Consider the following 25,896-nt stretch of genomic DNA (forward strand, 5'->3'; position numbering starts at 1 on the left):
TGACTGAACTAACTTTTAAACTGTGTTTTGGAACTGACATACCCCGAGTAACCAAGTTTTGGGTTAATCAACCCAGAGTTCAGGGTTAATCTGATGGTTAGTTAACCCTGCTTTCTGGAATACACCCCAGTGCTCAATGATGTAATCAACAAACCAAAGATCACTTATTGCATTCTTAGTTGTATAAACAAATTGGTTTGCAAAAGCATGTACACAGTTATCCAAATGGCACATGTTTTATATGATGGTGTATTTTTAAGCTTAATTTTGATGCATTAGAAATTACTTCATGCAACATTTTTTAAACAACTATGAGTCTCACTTTGTTGCTTTTTATTATTATTTGTGCTGAGCTTGAATCTTCTGCAGCAACAGCTCCATCTGCAGGTTGATGTTGGGTTGAACCTTCTTGATGTTTTTTCAATAACTGATATGTGGCCATTTTCATTTCTGCACCTCTGAGCTTTGTCTCCCAAAAATCAGGCAAAAAAACAACAACTTTATAATTTAAACATCAGTTATTTGCCAAAGATTATAAAGGGTGATGATGCTTGACATAATTCCTTCCTTATTGACATATAAATAGGAGATATGTTAGGGATTGGGAAACTATACACACACAAAACATTTGCATCTTAGCAAAAGACATTTGTCATGAATTCACAGATTGCTTTAAATAATCTTCAATGATTTATTAACAAGGTTTGTAAAGAACGACATACACTGGCAATCACGTGTAACAACGAAACAATACGCAAGCAGGAGCACATGCACAGTAAAACATGCAGAGCTAAAACAATGCCACCGGAAACCAGTAGCGCCTCCTAGTGGAGCTTACTGTTATTATCATTTAAATCACATGGCAACAATAAGGAGTGCATTTGTTTAAAAAACAGAGATGAAGGCTAGAAACTGTTACAGTTTACATTTATGTGTCTGAAACTACCAAATAAGCATCTATTTGTGCGTACGAAAGGATGGAGGCGGGGACTAATCGCATATTCATATCCATAGTTATGCAATTACCTTAATTTTGCTCTCAAAAGAACAACATCTGAGCCGATTAGACGCACAATGACGACGTACGAATAATCGAAACTAAACACCGTCTTAATTAGTAAAAATAAATTAGCAGCCACATACTTTGCTTATATCCACATATATGTAACTCTGTTCTTGCCCTTAAATAAACATTTACATTTAAACACACATTGCGCGGTGTGTGTAGTGATGCTCGCATTGCATCTTCGAAACTTTTACAAATCTTTTGTTTCGAATCATTGGTTTTATTACGTGTTTCAAACTGGCCAAGTCACGTGAATTTAGCAAGCATTCATTACGTCATAACTGTTTCGAAACGTTTCGAAAATCCGATGTTCACCACTAGTTGACCACAAATGACCAGTAATATGGTTAGGTGAACTCGGGTCAGTTTTATTATGCAAGTTCATAAAACATTCATCCTTCTGACACTACCATTTTTTCTACTTTTTGTTTATAGACAGATTTAATGACAAAAATGTGCATAATTAAAAGGGGATAATTAAAAGTATATTTTTAAACATATTATTATTAAATTCTTGCTATTATTTTGTAAAAAAAAAGTATTAGGACAGATCTGCTTTTACACTATTTTGACCAGCAGGTGTCGCCAGCGCCCAGCGTGTGTGGTGTTTCGAACTGCTTTGAAAAACTGAATCAATTTTCGAAGCAATTAGTTCAATTGATTTGAAGCTTCGAAAAGCTTCCTTTCTCCCATCACTAGGCATGTGTTGCTTGAAGGCTTTTATGTGTGAGATCAGAGGTCTGTTGTCTGCTGCTGTTTTAGTCATGACCGCATGGTGGCAGTATAGAGGATGAATCAGTCGCTCACTAGTCTAGTTATTATCAGTTTTATTATTAATCGTATATTGCTGTCACAAGCTCACAGTCTCTTAACTTCTGTTTATGAAGTTAATGATGCTCAATCTGAGACTGATGACGGGAGACATGGAGCTGCATGTAACACAGATCACACACACTAATCATAATGTTGATATAATATTATTACACATTAATTAATATAAGTTTATGAATTGTATGAAGTTCAAGAGAGTTTGACCAAATACTGTCGTGTACGAGTCAATCAGGTAAGAGTTATTAAGTAAAGGTAAGTGAGATGAGATGTGGGAAAGATCCTGTGTTTTCATCTTGATTTAAAAAAACAATAATAAGTATAAACAGTGAGTATGAGGAAGATGTGTAATATGTATTTATTTAAAATGTTAAGAAAAAGTTACAGAGCTTGATAATTTTATGAAAGTGCATATAAAGTGCATATGTGTGTGAGAGAGATTGTTTGAAGTGATCATAAAGTTTCCTGTACATCTGCACACAACAGGATTTGATGCTGAATAGATACTGAAGTGTTTCATTTATTTGATGTAAATTTATCTTCACTCTTGCAGGTGTTTGTCTCCTCTGAACATGGAGGGAGGAGCGTCGTTCATCAGCGCTGACGTTCTGCTGATATATATGGAGAAAATCACAAATATCTCTTCTGATTTGTCACTCAAGTTGTTTGATGATTTCCTTTCTTATTTCTAATAAGGTAACAGAGAGCGTGATTGGTCTCTCTCTCTCTCTCTCTCTCTCTCTCTCTCTCTCTCTCCTCTCTCTCTCTCTCTGTCTCTCTCTCTTTACATTGACTTCTCATTATTCTCTATCAGTCTGTGTGTACAGTAGAGGATTATGGAGATTTGTCTCACACTCATTTTACTCTCCTCTGTAGTAATGATCATTACTGCTGGTAAGTACACACATGGGTCTGATACAAATTTTTAATAATTAATGTTGTTTTTTATTTGTAATACATTAAATACATATTTATTTTATAAAATGATGTTTTCTGGATCTATTTCAGATCTGAATGTGAGGTTGGTGAATGGTGGCAGTCCTTGTGCTGGTAGAGTTGAGGTTCTTCATGATGGTCAATGGGGAACAGTGTGTGGTGATTATGGTTGGGATCTGACAGATGCTGCAGTTGTTTGTAGAGAGCTGGACTGTGGAGAGGCTCTGGGCAGTTCTCACTTTGGAGAAGGATCAGGACAGATCTGGATGGATGGTGTGAACTGTAATGGATCAGAGACCACACTGAAGAACTGTAGATCAAGTGGATGGGGTGAGCCGGGCTGTGTTCATGATAAAGATGCAGGAGTAATCTGCTCAGGTGAACTTCTCTTAATATTGTCCTGTCATTATACTAAAACTGTACTTTAATCATACTCTTACATGAAATACAAAGCTGATAGTTTGAACAGTTTGTTGCATAGATTTCTGTAGTTTTTAAACTAGTATTTTTTTTAAATGGAATGAAGAAAAATACATATATATCTTACCATTTATTTTTTATAATCTGATAAATGTATTATTGTAATTGTACTATTATGTATTAAAAAACATTGACATAATTATTTGTGTTTCTGGAGATTTACCATTTTTTATTGGAATTCACAGGTCACAAAGCTCCTAGACTTGTTAATGGACCTCATCAGTGCTCTGGAAGAGTGGAGTTGGTTCATGGGAAGACATGGGGAACAGTGTGTGATGCTGTGTTTGATGATCAGGATGCAAAGGTTGTGTGTAGAGAGCTGAACTGTGGGGTTCCTGTACAGCTGCTTAGGGGAGCTGCTTTTGGTAAAGGAGAGGGGCAGGTGTGGACACAAGAGATCCAATGTACCGGTGAAGAGTCTCATATATCTCTCTGTCCATCAACGCCTTCTTTCAACGACAACTGCACACATGAGAATGATTTTGGACTGATATGTTCTGGTAATATTAAAATATTTAAGGAAAGAAGTAACATGCCAGCTGATAATCAATTATTGTGTTTCATACTGCTTTACTAAAATCTTTGTTCTCTCTTCAGGTTTCTCTGACCTCAGACTGATGAACGGCTCTGATATCTGCTCTGGTCGAGTTGAGCGTCAGTATTTCAATAAATGGGGCTCAGTGTGTGATGAGTGCATGAATATGAGAGCTGCCAATGTCCTCTGTAGAGAGCTGAATTGTGGGATTGCTGTGTCTGTTGTGGGAGTGGACTGGTTTGGAGAGGGATCTGGTGAAATCTGGGCTGATGTGTTTGATTGTCAGGGGAATGAAACAAAACTCTTAGAATGTTCAATCTCTTCATGGAGTCGAGCTGAATCCTCTCATAAACAAGATGTTGGAGTCATTTGTTCTAGTGAGCGAACTTCACTCTGTCATTAACATGAAGTTACTGTAGTGTGATCGTTATCAATCTGAAAATGTCAAATCCTTTCTCCAGATTCCTCTCTGTCTCTTTATGATGGTCGAGTGAGGTTGTCTGGAGAGAGAGAGTGTGAGGGTGAGGTGGAAGTTTACATTCATCAGGTTTGGAGGAGAGTTCTGCTGGACTCCTGGAGTCTCACTGAATCCTCTGTGGTCTGCAGACAGCTGGGCTGTGGCTCTGTGCTGAACTTCACTAAATCCTCTTCATCCAGTGATGAACACAGTTATGAGTGTGTGATGGGCTTCCAGTGCTCTGGGACTGAAGATCATCTGAGGAACTGCAGCTCTCCACAAACTCTCAACTGCAGCACAACACAACAGCTGGCAATCACCTGCCAAAGTGAGCATAGCTGACCATATTTATCATTGTAGTCAATACTTTTCATAGACAACATTGTTTTCTCTCTGTATATCAGAACTCACAGGTCAGAGGTCCATGAGGTTGGTGGGTTCAGGTGGAGATTGTGCAGGAAGGCTGGAGGTTTTTCACAAAGGCTCATGGGGTACAGTGTGTGATGACTCCTGGGATATTAAAGATGCTCATGTGGTGTGCAGACAGCTGCAGTGTGGAGTGGCTCTCAGTAATCAGCCAGTACCAGCCTGGTTTGGTCCTGGTTCTGGACCCATATGGCTGGATGATGTGAACTGTGAGGGGAATGAGACGTCACTGTGGAGCTGCTCTTCACGGGTCTGGGGAGATCATGACTGTAAACATCTGGATGATGTAGGAGTCGTGTGCTCAGGTAAATAATAATCTGCAGTGGTTCTGATGTGGTAATTGTGGGTAAATATTTTTTTGTAAAATGTAATGTTTTTCAGTGCTTCTATAAACCACAAATTTGGGTATTTAGATGTTAGAAGTACTGACTGTGACATAAGTTGTCTTTTTAATCTAGAGTTTAAAGAGCTCAGGTTAACTGAAGGCTGTAAAGGGAATGTGGAGGTTTTCTACAATGGATCCTGGGGTAATGTTTGCTGGAATCAGATGGACAGACACACAGCGAGTCTGATCTGTCAAGAGCTGAACTGTGGAAGATCTGCCAGTGAACCAAATTATTCAGATGCATTGAGGTCTCAGAATTGGTTGGATTTCTTTAAATGTCGATCACATGACTCCACTATATGGCAGTGTCCCTCTGCACCATGGGGACTGAATGACTGTAATGAAGATGAAGTGGCCAAAATGATCTGCTCTGGTGAGATAAAATTTAAGCTGTCTTGTGAGGTTTCTAATTATTATGTGTGTAATGTATTAAATAAACTGTATGTATGTATTATCTAATTTGTGAAAAAATCGAAATGGTTTGTGAGAGAACATTGTAGAAATTATAAAACATTTGTATTTGACATTTTCTGATGTTATGATTTCAGAGATGATGATTAATGAAGTTCCTCGGAGTCGTCTGTCATGCTCAACCTCAGCATCTCCTCACCAGAGACAATGTTCAAGTATGTTTATGTGACAAATAAAACTGTATTAAATTATAAAAATATCTCTGTTCAGTCTACGTGTACTCACCATTTAAATCTCAGTTTGTGTTTGAGTGTGTTGTTGTAAATGTTGTTTGATGTGTGTGATGTAGATCATCTTCCTCTCAGACTGAGTGGAGGGAAGGGTTTGTGTTCGGGGAGACTGGAGGTTTATCATAACTCTGTGTGGGGTTCAGTCTGTGATGATCTGTGGGACATCAGAGATGCTCAGGTGGTCTGCAGGCAGCTGGGTTGTGGAGCAGCATTGAGTGCTGATGGGAATGAAGCGTTTGGTGCTGGTAAAGGTGTTGTGTGGATGAACAGAGTAGAGTGCAGAGGGACTGAGATTCACCTGTGGGACTGTCCTCATGTCCTGAAAAAACACACTGAATGCTCACACAAAGACAAAGTTAGACTCATTTGTGCAGGTGAGAAGAAAACAATGAGATAAATGCATTTCAATTTTAGCTAATTACTTCAATATGTGTGTTTTTTATTTTACAGACTTGTCAATGTCTACAACTCCTTCCACAACAACAACATCAGCTTCTCCTTCAGTTTCTCAGACAAACAGGAGATCAGTGACTCCTCCACAAACTCCTCCTCTCTTCAATCCTCCAGTGGTTGTGATTGTACTGGGAGTTTTGCTCTTACTGTTCTTAGTGCCGCTGCTGATACTGATTCAACACAACAGAGAGATGAGGAGAGGTACAGAGATCCACACATCACATACAAGTACACATCTGACATATTGAACTACATCAACATCAATCTTACTACAGTCTTGTTCAGTGTATCATCAGTCATGTGTTGTGTTTGTGTGTCTACACTCACAGCTCTCTCTAAGAGGAGACACAGGACTCAGACTGAGGCAGTTTATGAAGAGATTGATCACAGACACACAAACACACACAAACACTTCACTCAGAGAGGTGAGACTTCTGTCTTATTCAATCAAATCAGATGCAGAAATATTAAAGTCAGTCTGATGTTTGTGAGATGAGCTGATGTTCGTCTATTATTAGTCCTGTTAAACCTCCGGCTTCAAACCACACAATTCCTCCTCAGAGCTGCAGGTGTGTGTGTGTGTGTGTGTGTGTGTGTGTGTGTGTGTGTGTGTGTGTGTGTGTGTGTGTGTGTGTGTGTGTGTGTGTGTGTGTGTGTGATTATTTTTGGAGGTTAATGGGGAGGGGGGTTCATATGCTTGTAAGTTTATATGCAGGTGTGTGTGCGCTTCTTCCTGTCTGTTTGTCTTGAATCCGGTGAGAGATGAGTTCATGTCAGGATACAGGTGTGTGTTTGCAGGATGAAAATAGTGTATCTTATATTTTTGTTTCTAAATTTTCATTTTATTTGAGAATTAAGTGATACGAAACATGATCATAAGCTCAATACAAAAACAATGGCAGTCTATGCATTAAAAATCCGCAGGGCCCTGAGAGGTTTACTGATGACATGAATCAGGACAGAACTCAAGAAGGTGTTTTTATTTATTTAAAAACAGTTACAATAAAATATTAGATTTTTGATTTAACATTATATTTTTATTTTTATTGTTGTAGAGGACATACTAGATGATTATGATGATGTCATCATTATTGGACAGAGTTCTCGAGCTGTAACAGGTGAGCTTTAATTATCAAATTTTTATTAGAAATGAGTACAATGTAATTAAATAGTCTCTTAATGAAAGAGGGATCTGATAAATAAGATTTTTGTGTGTATTAGAGGACGTTCATGAGGAGTATGATGATGTGAAAAATATCAGTGCAAATGTGAGAAATTTGTTGGGTAGGTTGTTTTTACTTTCTTTATTCTGATTAAAATGCATTATATTATTTTTTATATTTATATATTATTTGCATTTTAAGCAAAATTGTTTATTACAAACTTACAAAACACTTACTCTTACAGACTGATAGAGTAATATAAAAACTAATCAAGAAATAGGCTACATTATAAAAAACAAACAAAAACAAGCATCTATAAATGTTTTGTTCATAACATCTTGGTTCATAATGTTTTTCGAATGCTTCAAATGCTGTATGTGTTGGCATTGTTCTTAGATACTGTAATATTGTGGATTTAAATTAACTCTTTTTTAAATATTTAATTAACACAATTTACAATTTTGTTTTAATAACAGAAATGAGGAGTCAACCAAAGACGGAGGTTTAATTCAATAAGCACAACCAATGATTCTGTTCATTAAATCATTACAGTCAGAGCCGCTGCTGGCCAAATGGGTGCCCAAAGCAGATTTTTACTGTGGTGCCCCTTTAATAAAAAAAAACAATAAAACTTTATTAAAATGCTATTGTTATCATTTATAATTGTATTTTGACAGTAACACAAACTACAATTATGCAATTATAACAAATATGCAATTATATATTGTAGCGTATATTTCATCTGTATCTGTGTAGTTAATGGACTTTAGTTTAATTTCATGTGAGAAAGCTTGATGTCATAAATCCAACCAATTTTGGAGAATTACTAAATGTCTTTCTTGTAAGTAAATTAAAGGTCATCTTTAAGAAAACAACAGATGTCTATTAACAAAAGCAAAAGTTGGTATGTATGGTTTTGTTCTCAATAGGCTAATACAGATGCGGCGGTAATGATTACAGTTATGGGATCTCAGCAAAGTTTAAGTTTTCAATTAGCCTTATTTGAGGCTTATATTCATACAGTTCTTCATACAGTACAGCAGAAATTTTAATTCAGTTCTGTTCTTGTAATATAATTTTTTTAAACTTGATTCTGTCACAGATTTGGTTTTTGGCTCATTTAGTAGTAATAATGCTCTTTTATACTAAACTACACAAATGAATTATATCATTCACTATTTATCAAATTTTTTTACAAATAGATAAAATCATAAAATAATGTGCAATGCTGGGAGTTTGAAAGAGATCTGAGTTTTAAGAAATCTTAATGTGTGTTGTATAATTATTTTATCATAGAATTGAATCAATAAATGTACATGATTTACTCTGACTTTCATTATCAAGATTGTGATAAAATACTGATAAATTATGTGAATAAAGTGCTATTCTTTAAATAAATATTTACAATTATTTTTATAATATCGTGATATAAGACAAATACAAATTGTTAAATATTATTATTATTATTCATTTTATTATTATAAAATAAATAATATTAATAGGATATTGTTTTCGGTTTGTTATTGGTAACAATTTACAATAAGGTTGTATTTGTTAACATTTGTAAGATAACATGAACTACCATTGTGCCATTCAAGGAACCTAAAATGATTCATGTATATTTGTATGTTTAATCACAGATATCAGAAACACTTTACAATAAAATTGTTAGCATTAATAAATGCATTAGCTAACGAGAACTAACAATGAGCAATATAGTTTTTCAACATTTAATAATCTTTGTTAATGTTATTTATGTTAGTCCATTGTGCATAAAATCATTGTTTTTTCAACCAAGTATTATTTATTGTTAGTTAATTATTTGCTCATGCATTTATCTTAATTAAGGTGTTACCCTTTGATTTGTGTTGTATCAAACTTTCTGTTAAAACATTATTTTTATCATAAAAAATAGAAAAAAATAATGCTAATAACTTACGTAAAATGTTCTCATGATATAATTAATTAGTGTATTACAGCCATCTTCCGGATGAATTATGTGTTGGTCTATGAAATAGTTTTTCACTCTTGAAACCGAGAAAATGTGTAGAATGAAATTAGAATGAATCTTGGGGCATGAAAATTAATTTTATTTACAAAAAAGAGTGTTTGGTACTAAAAGCTGATTCTAGTAATCCTACGCAAGAGTTTGACTTCTCTTATAAAACATCTATTTAAACTCTAGCATAAACTCCAAACACAGCTCACTCCAGAATGATTATTTTAAAAATAACTAGTTTAACCAGACAGTTTATTAGCAGTTCATTTGTTTTAAAGCACTTAACTAATGTGTAGCTAAATTCTGTGAACTCAAGGCATCAAACATTTATCATTGCTATTTAAATAAATCTGCATGTAACAAACGGTGCTATATAGCACCAAAAGTGGTTCTTTGCTTGTAATCATAGAAGAACCGTTTTTGGTGCCATATAGCACCGGTGAAGCACCTGCATAGCACCTGTGTAGAACCATTTAGGGGCCATATAGCACCACATATGGTTCTACATAGCACTATATGGTTCTACATAGGTGCTTCACTGGTGCTTTACCGGTGCTATATGGCACCAAAAACGGTTCTTCTATGATTACAAGCAAAGAACCACTTTTGGTGCTATATAGCACCATTTGTTTTTAGAGTGTAGGACATTGACGCTCAAAAAAAACTGGGATGTTTCCCGCAAAGTTTCCTCTAAGTCGTGTGATTTTTGTGACTCCTTTATATCATCAGTTTAATGTTCATATGAGGTGAAGGAGGAGTCGTGTTTCTCGTACTTTAATAAATATGGTAAGAATGAAAAATGTGTCCTGTGATTTGTCGCTGAAGCTCTTTGTTGATTTCCTCTCTTCTCTCTAATAAGGTAAAAGAGTCTTTGATTGGTTTGGTGGTTGTGTAGCATCTCTACATCTCTACAGGCAGCTGTGAGGAGCTTTCAGTCTTGAGTTGAAGAGCTGAAGAAGATGAAGAGCTGTCTAACATTCATTCTTCTCTCCTCTATAATCAAACTCTCTACAGCTGGTACGTTTGTCTATATGTTCATGTTATTTATTAGTACATTATAATATATTTTGTTTATTTTAATGATTGCATTAATATACAAGTTTTGTCTGATTCAGTGGTCAGTTTTATCTGTTATTATCTGTCTGTATTCTGTCATTATTTACGTTCTTTAATATTTTGTGTACAGACAGACTGAGGCTGGTGGGTGGCAGTAATTCTTGTGCTGGTAGGGTGGAGATGAATTCTAATGGAGAATGGGGAACCATGTGTTTTGATTATTGGGATTTAACAGCCGCATCAGTGTTGTGTATGCAGCAGGGCTGTGACAGTAATCCAGATACAATACATATTGCTCACTTTGGACCGGGATCAGGAATAAATTGGAAGATTTACATTGACTGTAGTGGATCAGAATCCTCAGTACTGAGATGCAACAAAATGGCAACATATGATCCTAATTGTAATCACAATGAAGATATTGGAGTTATCTGCAGAGGTATGTTTTTATTAGTATGACTGAAGACATATTAGTATTGATTGTTAATTAATTAATTGTGATAATAAAAATTATTTTCAAGACTCTAAAAATGACTGGGTTAATTTTAAGCCATGTTGGGTAAATATTGGACAGAACACTTTACTTTAACCCAGCTGCTGGGTTATTATAATCCATAGTTACATAACAACAACCCAGCATGTGTTCTGTCTAATATTTACCCATAATGAGTTGAAAATAACTCTGTATGTACAGTATGTGAATATCATGTTTTACAATATGAAAAATTAAAATTTTACAATATTATCCTGTAATTTTAGGACTTAAACTGGTTGGAGGTTCTCGTTGTTCTGGAAGATTAGAGATACCTCGAGGAAACACCTGGATGTCAGTGTGTGATGCTGTGTTTGATGATCAGGATGCAGAGGTTGTGTGTAGAGAGATGGGCTGTGGACCTCCTGTACAGCTGCTGGGTGCAGATACTTTTGGTAAAGGAGAGGGGCAGGTGTGGACACAAGAGATTCAATGTAGAGGAGATGAATATCAGTTTGATCTTTGTCCAACATCACCTTCAACAATCAAATGCTCCCATGAAAATGATGTTGGCATTGTATGTGCCGGTAGGTGAACATAATTACTTTTACATGGTAAATTATTAATATAGCCTAAGGTTTAATGTATTTGCGTTAGTTAATGCAAAGGGTTTCACAAACTAAAAGACATCTATAAGGCACACCTACTGTATGAAGTAGCTCCAGGTCTATTAATCGCATTACAGTTCCGTATACACCAGGTTTAAATGAAATTACAGAAATAAAACACTGAAAGTAATCAATAAAAGAATGAAAAAATGTAAGTAAAAAATACTGATAACCTGCTAAATTGCAGTCATTGTTAAATGTTTGTTCACTATACATTAAATTGTTTAGTAGTAGGGGAGAACCGGGGTGAAAGTAACGTGGGCCCTTATTACGGAGCCCGGCAGGCTCTCCTGATTTTGCAAAGTGGTTGATACGGACTACCGGCACATCCGGGAACTTGACTGTAAATTTCGTCACCGGCCCTTTTTTGGGGGAAAACAAACTAGACTTCTCATAGACTTCCATACAAAATAGTGGAACAAAGCAACGTTTGTACACAGCCGGCAGGCGTAAATAACTTATGAAATCACTCAGATTAAACATGTCGAGTAATTATCTGTCCACCCTGCCTGCCATAGAGTGCGAAAGATACATTAACACATTTAATTTGGTCAATATAAAAACATGTCCCATTTATTCTCCCAGCGTCAAATTTGTGTAACAACGCTATCCAGTGATTGCTGGAAATATCACTAAGGCTAGTTGTATGGCTGGACAGAAAAGTGCACTCAGTACTGTAAATATAAAGACATAATATATAAATATGAAGTAACTTTCAAATATGAAGTAAAAACATTCACTGCACTGTAAAAAATAAATTGTTGGCTCAATGAATTATTTTTTAGTAACTAGTTCCACAGAAATTTTACGTTCACTCAATTTCTGTCTCCAAAGTGTTACCTGGATTGATGTTTTTTAGTTGGCCCAAATTTGACTCAAATATAAAAAAGTATGTTGGCTCAATTAGCTTTATAGTTCATTCAACTAAAATGTTTTAATCAGTTGAATCTTTAAAAACTTACAGCAAAGACTCTGTCAATTAAAATTTAAGTATTTACTCAATGTTTTGTGTGTTACTTCAATTAATATTTATTATTTGGAATTTTTTTTAATAACATTTTTAAATTATTTATCAAATAATTTATGCTGGTGTTGTAAACAAAATAATTAACTTCAGTCACATAAAAACAAAAGCTTTTTATTCACTTATCATACAGACTGAACATACAGAATTAAGTCTTCTTTAAAGAGAGGGCATAAAACAGTCCAAAAAGCCTCCAAAGTCAGTCAGAAGTTCTCCAGGGCCATTTAGGAGACTTTCCTCAGCCAGTCCAAGCGGAGACTGTCTCGCTATGTCTCGGGTCTGCCTCTGACATCATCTCCGCTCTGGTTTGATAAACAGAGGAATATAAACACACACACATACATAAATAACATGTTTAATATAATAAAGTTTGACGGTGAAAGACTTTATTCCCTAAATAACGTTAATGTTAGGCCAAATTTCCCTCAGCCATCACACATAATTAAACACTATTGGGCGGTTTTCTCGGACAGGGCTTTTCACTGACTAAAATAACTTACTGACATCTCTTAACATATGAGTGCTATTGTTTTGTCTCAAAATGCACGCCAGTATTGTATTATATAAGGTTTGTTTGTAAAAATGTCCCAATTATAATAAAGACCGAGTTCTAAACTCTGTCCGGTAAACCAACCCTATATCCAGGCTTTTTATCTTAACTAAAATAGCTCCACTTTACTTCGGTCACATAACATAACACACTTCTAATATATCTTTACAAAAATATAATTACAAAAACGTCGAGTATTTGCGTCTTTGCCAATTAATATATTCTAAAATTAACATTTAATTACAAACACTTACCTGACGTGAACTTGAGGAAACGTCTGACTTGTGTCCTCCCTTGTGTGAATCAGTAAGTGATTCCAGCTGTTGCGTGCGGATTGATCTCAGATGAAATGACCTGTGATCCAGATCCTTCCGAGTTATAACATTTTAAATTCAAAATACACAGACGCACGCGCATACATACATACATGCACACGCGCGAGTACGCGCGCGCGCACACACGCACGCCCCCGGGTACACACACGGGTATATTTAGAAGTTTGTTTAGAAGTATATTTAGAAGATTGTTATGATATTGGGACTATTTCTCCACTCGCACCTTCGCTCTGAAGTTCAAATTCGCAGGCAGTACGCAGCCCAGTTATAACAAATGTGAAAGATATGAAATATCATTCAACAGCGATATCATTTAAGTGCAATCCTAAAATATGATTTAAAACATACCGGTAAACCTTTTATTATTAAGTATAAGAAATTAAAATGAATTAAATCGCATGTTTAAACGCCACAGATATCAGAGCCAGCAGTCGATTTCTGATGGGCTTGCCGAAGCGAGGCTGCGCTGGGCGGGGTGTGAGCGCTTAAGTGTCTGTGATTTTCTGGAGCTCATCTGGAGCTCTTCTCCGTCCGAAAGTGTCCGAGCACATTTTTAAATAGACGCTATCTATATTAACCGACCGCATATTTAAACTTAAAGCACATACATTCACGCCTGAACAACTCTTAAAATTACATTTTGTTACCAAATAACAGTAATATTATGAGCATTTTGTTGTCAGGAAACATAGCTGTCATAAGTCCACATATTGACCAGATTTGTCTTAATTAGTTCAGTCAACATAGCCATTCTGAATGTTGACTGAATTTGAAAATAACAATTCACTTAATGTTTTAAACACAGATTTATGTAGACTTAAAATAATATGTCTACTCAACTAAACTAAGCCCAAACAAGAAAATTGGTTTAACTTATATATTTTTGCCCTTCCAACATTTCATTAATTGGATTTTTTACAGTGTGGGTTCCCTGTTGACTCGATGAGGTACGAGTAAATGTCCGGGTAAGACACCTCTTATGGGAAGCCAAATTATCTTTTAATGTAGCCAGCGTTACTCGTCGTAATTATATTTTTACTAGTAAGAATTAAATTACAGAGCTCTATAATTCAATTATTACTAGTAACAAGTTCAATTGTAGAGCTCTCTAATTAAATTTTTACTAGTAATAATTCCAATTAGAGAGCTCTACAATTCATTTTTTACTAGTAACAATAACAGTTACAGAGCTCTATAATTTAATTTTTACTAGTAACAATTATGATTATAGAGCTCTCTAATTCAATTTTTACTAGTAACAATTACAATTACAGAGCTCTACAATTCAATTATAACTAGTCATATGTCTCCATTGACTTCCATTCATTTTTAATTATAGAGCTCTCTAATTCAATTTTTACTAGTAACAATTACAATTATAGAGCTCCGTAGTTAAATTTTTACTAGTAACAATTACAGTTATAGAGCTCTGTAATTCTATTTTTACTAGTAACAATTCTAATTAGAGAGCTCTGTAATTCAATTTTTACTAGTAACAATTACAATTATAGAGCTCTGTAATTCAATTTTTACTAGTAACAATTACAATTGGAGAGCTCTGTAATTCAATTTTTACTAGTAACAATTGAATTACAGAGCTCTTTAATTGATTTATTACTAGTAAAAATACACATTAAAGATATGTGTAATTGCAGAGCTCTGTAACTTAAATAGAGAGCTCTGTAATTCAATTGTTACTAGTAAAAATTGAATTACAGAGCTCTCTAATTGTAATTGTTACTAGTAAAAATTGAATTACAGAGCTCTCTAATTAGAATTGTTACTAGTAAAAATTGAATTATAGAGCTCTGTAATTGAATTATAGAGCTCTGTAATCAAATTGCTACTAGTAAGAATTCAATTGTAGAGCTCTCTAATTGCAATTTTTACTAGTAAGAATTCAATTACAGAGCTCTGTAATTCAATTATAGAGCTCTGTAATCAAATTGTTACTAGTAAGAATTCAATTGTAGAGCTCTATAATTGCAATTTTTACTAGTAACAATTGCATTACAGAGCTCTGTATTCAGCGCCATCTTATTATGCTAATCGTGCCTTATGCATATTCATTTAGGTCGTATAGTTGACTGGGGGAAACAGGTTTTTGTTGCAGTGTTTATAATAATATATTACTGTAACTTAAGTAACAACGTCATGAAATAATGGATGTCGTTAATAAAGAGATTATTTCGCGGATAACAATAACTTTATTTTCATACGGGGCGTGGTCAGTTTGCAAACACAACACCACTTGCTCGTGTCTCCTGCCTCAGCTCTGACTTTGACAGCAGGCCGGGGTTTTTACACCAGATCGACAAATTAGCAGCATATTTTAGTTAAACCCTGCGGTTCATTTTGGGCTTGAGGTCCATTGGTTGCATTGATATCACTGGCTTGCATTGGATTAACAGTGGAAACGCGAGTAGCATAGACAAGATGGATAACAAACAACGTAAGTACTGCATATATTAAGCTTAATTTGTTTAACGTTAAAACAGTTATTGTGTCTTGAATTGGGCAGCAAAGTTAACAAAATGTTAGCCAAAGCTACTCAAAACGAACTCCTTATTAGCTTGTTAGCATGCTAGCCTGCTGTCTTCAGTCTGAAAGTTTGTTGAATACTCATTGTATTACCATTTTAATTAAGCTAACTTCATTTATTAAGGATACAGATTGTCAATAGTGATTATCAATCTCCTGCTGCCTTATTTAAATGATCTGTGGTCTAATTTTGTCTACTTTCAGTATTCGTTTAATTTGTTGTTAAACTGTACTGTGATTCTTGTCGATATCCATGTCTCTACTGTAACAGCGGCAAATGTGTAAACTAAACTACAACCGGTACCAAGACATGACGTGCATAATTATGATGACTCCATGATGTCCCACTTCATACATGTCCATAAGGATTATGCTACAGAGGTAAGTTAGGTTAATTTTGATATTACCTTTAGTATAATATTTAGGTATTGTCCTAGTTATTGTGTGTGTGCGTGCGTGCGTGCGTGCGTGAGCATGGGGCTGAGCATGTTTCCCTCTTTGATCCGGATTAATTTTATTAATTTAAAATTATAGAGCTGTGTCCAAATCTGTGGACAGTAAACTATAAAAGTATTATAGATTATATTTCATTATATAAAATAAAGATTTAACATTAAGATATATATTTAATTATGTATGGTGTGGAAGTGTGTGCTCTGTCTTATTGTTGTGTTTTCACTAAATATTGTTTTGCACTTTTTCTTTTTTCTCTGTTGCTCCTCTGGTTAGGCATACAGTAGCTATAACTGCCACCAGCTGAGAACTGCCTGGTTAAACATGCTGAAGAGAAAATAGAAGATGAGAAGCTGTTTCTCCAGTGTTGTGCTGGTGGATCCACTAATATGCTGTTTCTAGATCTGTTGTGGTGTGTTAACATTGCTATGTTGAAGCCATTTGACATAAAGTTTAAGTTCTTGAGAGGTTATTAAGCACTTTTCAATCTGAGATTTGAAATAACTGAGTTGAACATGTTCAAGTATTTCTTCTTTCATGCATTTCTCTGTCTCTGTCCATCTCTTTCTCTAAGTAGTATGTGAAGCCTGCAGTAGTTCTGTGGCAGTGGTTTGTTTTCTGTGAGTGCTTTGTTAACTAAAATTGTATAAAACAGATTGTCTACCCATGAAATCATCATTGTGTCTCTTTAACCCTTCATGTGTTTTGTTAAGATATAGTGACTGCAAAGGCCATAGCATACTGTATGATTGCATCTTTATTTTACCAAGTAATCTGGCAAGACTGAAAGTAGCATTTATGCGGAACAATTTTTTAAAAGAGCAAAAGTTTTTATCCGAAATGTTGTGCAGTAACAAGAAACAAGTAACAAGAAAAATGTGGTTCAATAATCTGATACTGCAGAATTATACTACTGTAAAGGTGAGTAATCAAGTAATTGTGTACAATTAGGATAAACTTTACTTCTGTGTTACTTTCAGCTTTATATATTGCAGCTGTCACACTGACATCGTGAGATCAACATATGTACAATTCTATGCTAGAATTGTAACTCTGGTCGCTTGATTCAAAAGTATAATAAATCAAAATTTTGCCTTGAGGGAATTTGAACCTCGGTCAAGTTATGTAACACTCCCCAAGTAGCCCTTAGCAAAATTCACGTTAAACTTATCAGGGTAGAAATTTTTTATAATAATTTTGACTTCTATTATAACATGAATTCTCTTAATATGTTTGCTGAAAAGGTTTGTATATATATATATATATATATATATATATATATATATATATATATATATATATATTAATTAGAGTATGTAAAATCAGGCATAAAAGGACTTTTATTTTGAACACATGCTATCGCAGGCGGTACTTGGTAAGGAAATGGCTGCAACACCGCATCTATTTAGCATCTCATGAATAGGAGTTTTTACTAGTAAGAATACAATTATAGAGCTCTGTAATTAGAATTGTTACTAGTAAAAATTTAATTATAGAGCTCTACAATTCAGTTGTTACTAGTAAAAATACAATTGCAGAGCTCTATAATTCAATTAGAGAGCTCTGTAATCAAAATTGTTACTAGTAAAAATTGAATTATAGAGCTCTACAATTCAGTTGTTACTAGTAAAAATACGATTGCAGAGCTCTATAATTCAATTGTAGAGCTCTCTAATTGGAATTATTACTAGTAAAAATTGAATTATAGAGCTCTACAATTGTAATTGATACTAGTAAAAATTTAATTATAGAGCTCTTTAATTCAATTCTTACTAGTAAAAATATAATTACGACGAGTAGGGCTGGGTACATTAAAAGATAATTCGGCCTTCCATACACCTCTGGCCACTGGGGAGCGTTGTTACACAAATGTGACGCTGTGAGAATGAAAGGGACATGTTTTTATATTGACCAAATTAAATGTGTTAATGTATCTTTCGGGCTCAGGCAGGGTGGACAAATAATTACTCGACATGTTTAATCTGAGTGATTTCTTAAGTTATTTACGCCTGCCGGGTGTTTACGAACGTTGCTTGTTCCGCTATTTTGTATGGAAGTCAATGGGAAGTCTAGTTTGTTTTCCCCCAAAAGTGGGCGTGAACCTGTTCAGAGACATTCTATGACTTTGCGCCGGTTGTGCGTATGTCCTCAGGACAACATTTCAATCAACCAATCAGATTTCAGAAATAAGTTTACAGTTTGTTTTAAGTTTAAGCTTACAACCAGGATTAGCTGTTTCTAGACCATTGTTTTTCACTTATCATGTCCCTCTGATTTTAGGGTTTGGTTATGGTTAGGGTTGGGGTTTGGTGTGGGTTTAGGTTTTATTTAGAAAAATGTTGTCCTTGGGTCAACACAATATGTTGCCCTGAGGACATCACCCACTTGACAAAATCAATTCGAGCGAGCCCGGCAGGTCACCCCTTGGAGAAAAGAAAACAAGACCCACAAATCCGTGATCACGGATTTGTTATTTATAAACTCCCCTCAGTTTATAAACCATACTCACAGATTATAAAAACTGTTCCCTAATTTTTACAAACCGTATGCACGAGTTAACATCCATGCTCTCAGATTTGTAAACCGTAACCTCCGTTTTTTGCAATCCGTACCCACAAATTCTTAAACCGTGCACACGGTTTAGCAAACTGTACTCACAGACGCTGATAATTGCATTATGTTAAAAATGTATTTAATTCTAATTTGATTTAATTTTAGTGTTCAAACTGTTGAAAAAATGTTTTATTCTCCACAATTCAAGGTTGTATTGTTGGCAATTAAAACATTTGATGTAATTTCATTATTTTTTGCAAAGATAAATGACAAAATGTGTTTTCAGTTACATAACAAGCCAAGGTCATAGTCATGTATATGAACTAAAAACAAGTGTAACACAAAAATCTATCTTTTGTTGTGACAATGCACTACTTAAAAAAAAACATTTATTTAAACAACAAATAAGATTAAAGAATGCTGTAGAGTTTTTTTTATAAATAATGCACACCCGCATTGTAACGCCTTCGCATTGTGCTCCATTAACACCTTGGGTGTGCATTATTTTCGATTAATTCAACGGCCCATCGTCAATTATTCCTTACTTATTTTGTTACTTTATTGCATTAGTTAAGGATAACTTACTTAGTGTAAAATTTTACAACATAAATAAATCATAAAAGCATCTTTATTTTTGTAAATTTCTTTGATTCATCTGTACTCTGTCTTTCAGACACACTGAGATTAGTTGGTGGTAGCAGTCATTGTTCGGGTAGAGTTGAGGTTCTTCATGAAGGTCAATGGGGAACAGTGAGTGATGATGGTTGGGATCTGAGAGATGCTGCAGTGGTGTGTAGAGAGCTGGACTGTGGAGAGGCTGTAGATGCACCAACGCAAGCTCATTTTGGAGAAGGGAAAGGGCCAATCTGGATTTACAATGTACAGTGCACTGGACAAGAGTCTGACCTGAGACACTGCAGAAAAAATAGATGGTGGAAACAGGATGGTAAACATGCTAATGATGCTGGAGTCGTCTGCTCGGGTAAGATCTATATGTATGCTGTACATAAAACTTAAAATTATAGTATAAATACAAAACCTTCCTTCACATTCTTTTTCACTTTTAGACGTTTTCACACAATATTATTTCTGAGGGGTTCATTTGAATAATTTTTAAATGTGTTATCTATTATAACAAGAAGTAACTTGTTGAAATTGTAACAAACTACATGAATATTCCTCTTTTAATTTAAGCAATCAGGATGGTTGGAGGTTCTCGCTGTTCTGGGAGAGTTGAGATGCATCGAGGAAACACATGGGTTTCAGTGTGTGATGCTGCCTTTGACCAAAAAGATGCAGAGGTTGTGTGTAGAGAGCTGAACTGTGGGGTTCCTGTACAGCTGCTGGGTGCAGATACTTTTGGTAAAGGAGAGGGGCAGGTGTGGACACAAGAGATTCAATGTAGAGGAGATGAATCTCACATTCGATCATGTTCATATGCTTCAGATAAAGTAACCTGCACTCATGACGATGATGTGGGACTCATATGTTCTGGTAAATACTAATGCTGAACCAATAAAGATACCTAATATTATAAGCAGATACTGTCTTCTGAGAATATGTGTTTTGAATTAATCTCTGTGCAGGTTACTCTGACCTCAGACTGGTGAACGGCTCTGATATCTGCTCTGGTCGAGTTGAGCGTCGGTATTTCAGTAAATGGGGCTCAGTGTGTGATGAGTGCATGAATATGAGAGCTGCCAATGTTCTCTGTAGAGAGCTGAATTGTGGGATTGCTGTGTCTGTTGTGGGAGTGGACTGGTTTGGAGAGGGATCTGGTGAAATCTGGGCTGATGTGTTTGATTGTCAGGGGAGTGAAACAAAACTCTCAGAATGTTCAATCTCTTCATGGAGTCGAGCTGAATCCTCTCATAAACAAGATGTTGGAGTCATTTGTTCTAGTGAGTGAACTTCACTCTGTCATTAACATGAAGTTACTGTAGTGTGATCGTAATCAATCTGAAAATGTCAAATCCTTTCTCCAGATTCCTCTCTGTCTCTTCATGATGGTCGAGTGAGGTTGTCTGGAGAGAGAGAGTGTGAGGGTGAGGTGGAAGTTTACATTCATCAGGTTTGGAGGAGAGTTCTGCTGGACTCCTGGAGTCTCACTGAATCCTCTGTGGTCTGCAGACAGCTGGGCTGTGGCTCTGTGCTGAACTTCACTAACTCCTCTTCATCCAGTGATGAACACAGTTATGAGTGTGTGATGGGCTTCCAGTGCTCTGGGACTGAAGATCATCTGAGGAACTGCAGCTCTCCACAAACTCTCAACTGCAGCGCAACACAACAGCTGACAATCACCTGCCTTGGTCAGAATTATAATATCTGTCCAGATGATTCTATAAAATGGGTTACATATTTTTTTTGCTAACTCTTTGTCTGATCTCAGGTCAGAAGTCCATCAGATTGGTGGGTTCTGGTGGAGATTGTGCAGGAAGGCTGGAGGTTTTTCACAAAGGCTCATGGGGTACAGTGTGTGATGACTCCTGGGATATTAAAGATGCTCATGTGGTGTGCAGACAGCTGCAGTGTGGAGTGGCTCTCAGTAATCAGCCAGTACCAGCCTGGTTTGGTCCTGGTTCTGGACCCATATGGCTGGATGATGTGAACTGTGAGGGGAATGAGACATCACTGTGGAGCTGCTCATCACGGGTCTGGGGAGATCATGGCTGTAAACATAAGGAGGATGTAGGAGTCATGTGCTCAGGTAAACAATAACCTGTAGTCATAAGAAGTTAATGTGGTTAAAAATAATTAAATATGTTTTGATCAGATACATTAATTGTGAAATGTCACCACTCTGACTTGATTTCAATGATCCTTTTCAATCTAGAGTTTAAAGAGCTCAGGTTAACTGAAGGCTGTGAAGGGAATGTGGAGGTTTTCTACAATGGATCCTGGGGTAATGTTTGCTACAATCAGATGAACAGAGACACAGCGAGTCTGATCTGTCAAGAGCTGAACTGTGGAAGATCTGCCAGTGAATTCAGTTCTTCAGATGGACTGAGGTCTCAGAATTGGTTGGATTACTTTAAATGTCGATCAGATGACTCCACTATATGGCAGTGTCCATCTTCACCTTGGGGACAGAATGACTGTGGTCCAAATAAGGTTGTTAAAATCACCTGTTCAGGTAAGAGAGTACTTTCTGTTTTAGATGTAGATTGATAGTTCTAAAAAAATAAACCAGATGACTGGTTGAGATGATCATTAAGATCCAATGCACAAAGATGTTGACTATTATACTGTTTTCTTCAGTGTTGTTTTAACATGTTTCAGTTTCCAAGGAAAAGACCCCTCAGAGTCATCTGCCATGCTCTACCTCACCATCTCCATACCAGAGACAATGTTCAAGTATGTATATATGATTAAAAAAAAACAAGTTCAAATGATTATTACAAAACTTTTATCATTCATCACTAATCATAAATATATATTTTATCTTTGTGTAATTTACATTTAAATCTCAGTTTGTGTTTGAGTGTGTTGTTGTAAATGTTGTTTGATGTGTGTGATGTAGATCATCTTCCTCTCAGACTGAGTGGAGGGAAGGGTTTGTGTTCGGGGAGACTGGAGGTTTATCATAACTCTGTGTGGGGTTCAGTCTGTGATGATCTGTGGGACATCAGAGATGCTCAGGTGGTCTGCAGGCAGCTGGGTTGTGGAGCAGCATTGAGTGTTGATGGGAATGAAGCGTTTGGTGCTGGTGAAGGTGTTGTGTGGATGAACAGAGTCGAGTGCAGAGGGACTGAGATTCACCTGTGGGACTGTCCTCATGTCCTGAAAAAACACACTGACTGCTCACACAAAGAACAAGTTAGACTCATCTGTGCAGGTGAGAGGAAAACACTGAGAAATCAATTCTTTATCATTTCAGCAGTTTCTTTAATATTTGTGGGGTTATTTTACAGACTTTTCAGTGTCTACAACTCCTGCCACAACAACAACATCAGCTTCTCCTTCAGTTTCTCAGACAAACAGTAGATCAGAGACTCCTCCACAAACTCCTCCTCTCTTCAATCCTCCAGTGGTTGTGATTGTACTGGGAGTTTTGCTCTTACTGCTCTTAGTGCCGCTGCTGATACTGATTCAACACAACAGAGAGATGAGGAGAGGTACAGAGATCCACACATCACATACAAGTACACATCTGACATATTGAACTACATCAACATCAATCTTACTACAGTCTTGTTCAGTGTATCATCAGTCATGTGTTGTGTTTGTGTGTCTACACTCACAGCTCTCTCTAAGAGGAGACACAGGACTCAGACTGAGGCAGTTTATGAAGAGATTGATCACAGACACACAAACACACACAAACACTTCACTCAGAGAGGTGAGACTTCTGTCTTATTCAATCAAATCAGATGTAGAAATATTAAAGTCAGTCTGATGTTTGTGAGTTGAGCTGATGTTCGTCTATTATTAGTCCTGTTAAACCTCCGGCTTCAAACCACACAATTCCTCCACAGAGCTGCAGGTGTGTGTGTGTGTGTGTGTGTGTGTGTGTGTGTGTGTGTGTGTGTGTGTGTGTGTGTGTGTGTGTGTGTGTGTGTGATTATTTTTGGAGGTTAATGGGGAGGGGGGTTCATATGCTTGTAAGTTTATATGCAGGTGTGTGTGCGCTTCTTCCTGTCTGTTTGTCTTGAATCCGGTGAGAGATGAGTTCATGTCAGGATACAGGTGTGTGTTTGCAGATTGAAGTTAACTTATATTTTTAATGTCTAAATAATGTTTTAATATAAATCTAGATAAAATAGGTTGATGTGATATTCTTGTGCTCTGTGATGTAAATGTAGGTTGAGGTTGTTTGTAATGATCAACATGTTTCTGACTCTTCTGCTTCACTTTAACAGGGAGTCTCATCTCTGAAGAACAGCATTCTGGATATGAAGATGCTGATGAACCTTTGTCAGGTCAGAGGACTGCAGTATTTTTTAACACAAGACCATTTAATTTACACAGTTTAATAATAAATATAAAAATTCAGCTCTTAAGTGAAATGTAAGGATTCTCAGAAATCCTACAATTTACACCACAGTTCTCATAAAGTACCACTATTTTTCCCCCCAATAGAATCCATAACTGAATATGATAATGATGTCCCCACCTGCAGTGACATAAAAGGTCAGTAACCTTGTGAACCGATCACATGATTTCATTGTTTGAATAAAAAGATATAGACCTGTAAGAACATATTATTGGCTTTACATTGTGTAGCAGAACAGAAAGTCACACCAGGATACTATAATGATGTCATCACTGATGGACTGTCAGCAGATCGTCAGACAGGTAGGGTTTTTAGCAATATAGGTTGAAATATTAAGTAATGCATTTTTTTTTTTTTGTAAAATTTTTATGCCTATATGTTAAGTTTAAATGATAGTTTATAGTTTTCTTTTGCAGTGTTTAAAGTTACATTTGTAGATAACACAACTGCCCTTTACTTTACTAATATAGTCCACTCGAAGGAGTATGTAAATCTATAAAATAATAAAAAATGAAGAAGTAAAAAGTTTGATTTCAGACATAGCCTTTAATTTTACTAAAGGTCTTATTTTAAACTATTTTCTTTCATTCTAATTTAGGCCTAGAAAAGATAAAATGTGTGTTCACTGACTATTCTTTATGTCTATATGGTCTTATATTTTATGTGTGTAGCAGACGTGCCAGAGAATTATGATGATGTCATCATTATCAGACAGAACATTCAAGGTATAAATGGTGAGGTGAACTTTAATCACTGCAGTTATGTTTCTGTTGCACATCTGGGCTGTGTCAAAAATAAACCATATAACCTCGTTCATCATTCGCTATATTATTGCACTTCTAGTCCCCTTAAACGAGTAAAATAAGTGATCAATAACCGAGTGCGCTGATATTGCCGCTGGCGCCATCTTGTGGCGAGATGCGGGAAATCATTCGCTGTGGATGGGTGACTGCCAGCCTTTGAGTGCTTCTCAATTGAGTCGGCACTGAGCCCGTATTGTTATAAAAAATTACAACATGTTTTAGAGATTAAAGCAGAGATGTTTTCTTTCAACTGATTCGAAATTAGTCACAAAATCCCAAACTGCCCATGTTATAAATCACTGGGAGATCACAGAAGATTTGGTAAAATCTATCATCTTAAACTGCTCTTTTCAAAAACTTGGACACTACTACTATTAAAGGGTGAGGGGTTATTTTGGCCCTATCATTGCAGAAGAGCAAATAGTTAACATTACTAAAGGTGTTTAACAATATTCTTTAAATCTGTTTATTTTATGCTTAGAAGATAAAATGTATTTATGTTTACTGATTATTTCTTATGTTTATGGTTTATGTGTAGAGGACGTGCCAGAGAATTATGATGATGTCATCCCTATTAGAAAGAACATTGGAGGTATAAATGGTGAGTTGAACTGTAATCACTGCAGTTACGTTTCTATTGCTAGTGAACTGCTTTAAAATGAGGGGCAATCATGAGACATTAAGAAATGTGATATATTTTGGTTTCATTGTTTTTCTGTGCATCAGAGGGAGTTCAGGAGGAATATGATGATATAAGAATGCCAGTGAATAAAGATGTGTTGGGTAGGTTATCAACCATTATTTTTGCTATTAAATGATTTGTTTGATAGCTCTTATCTAGATTTAATTGTGCTGTGAAATGCTTAATTCTGATTGGTTGGTCTGTGTGTCTAACTAATTGCCTCACTTTTAAATCTAGAGACAATTACAACAGTAATGAATATGCATATGTGTTTTTGTTTTTAACAGACTATGAGGATGTGGAGGAGGAGTCAAATAAAGAGGGAGGGACTATTTGA

General features: G+C 35.9%; 1 protein-coding gene and 1 long non-coding RNA gene across 2 annotated transcripts; both read left to right on the plus strand.

Annotated features, from left to right (window-relative positions):
- Nucleotides 1-2,877: 2,877 nt before the first annotated feature.
- LOC135778985 (scavenger receptor cysteine-rich type 1 protein M160-like) lies at nt 2,878-25,896 on the plus strand. Its single transcript, XM_073815908.1, has 27 exons — nt 2,878-3,208; nt 3,505-3,810; nt 3,908-4,222; nt 4,307-4,630; nt 4,707-5,033; nt 5,187-5,561; nt 5,713-5,739; nt 5,874-6,188; nt 6,265-6,468; nt 10,616-10,924; nt 11,245-11,544; nt 19,755-20,063; nt 20,276-20,575; nt 20,668-20,982; nt 21,067-21,408; nt 21,471-21,788; nt 21,915-22,214; nt 22,602-22,916; nt 22,993-23,223; nt 23,325-23,420; nt 23,941-24,000; nt 24,161-24,211; nt 24,305-24,376; nt 24,746-24,799; nt 25,416-25,478; nt 25,604-25,660; nt 25,847-25,896. The coding sequence occupies exons 1-27, from the start codon at nt 2,878-2,880 to the stop codon at nt 25,894-25,896; spliced, it is 6,066 nt and encodes a 2,021-aa protein (XP_073672009.1).
- Nucleotides 6,595-7,694, plus strand: LOC141282044 (uncharacterized). The gene is made up of 3 exons (XR_012336569.1): nt 6,595-6,692; nt 7,323-7,385; nt 7,489-7,694. It is a non-coding gene; the product is annotated as an uncharacterized lncRNA (long non-coding RNA).

The sequence above is a fragment of the Paramisgurnus dabryanus genome, chromosome 1 (assembly GCF_030506205.2).
Source record: "Paramisgurnus dabryanus chromosome 1, PD_genome_1.1, whole genome shotgun sequence".
In the NCBI taxonomy this organism is placed as follows: domain Eukaryota; kingdom Metazoa; phylum Chordata; class Actinopteri; order Cypriniformes; family Cobitidae; genus Paramisgurnus; species Paramisgurnus dabryanus.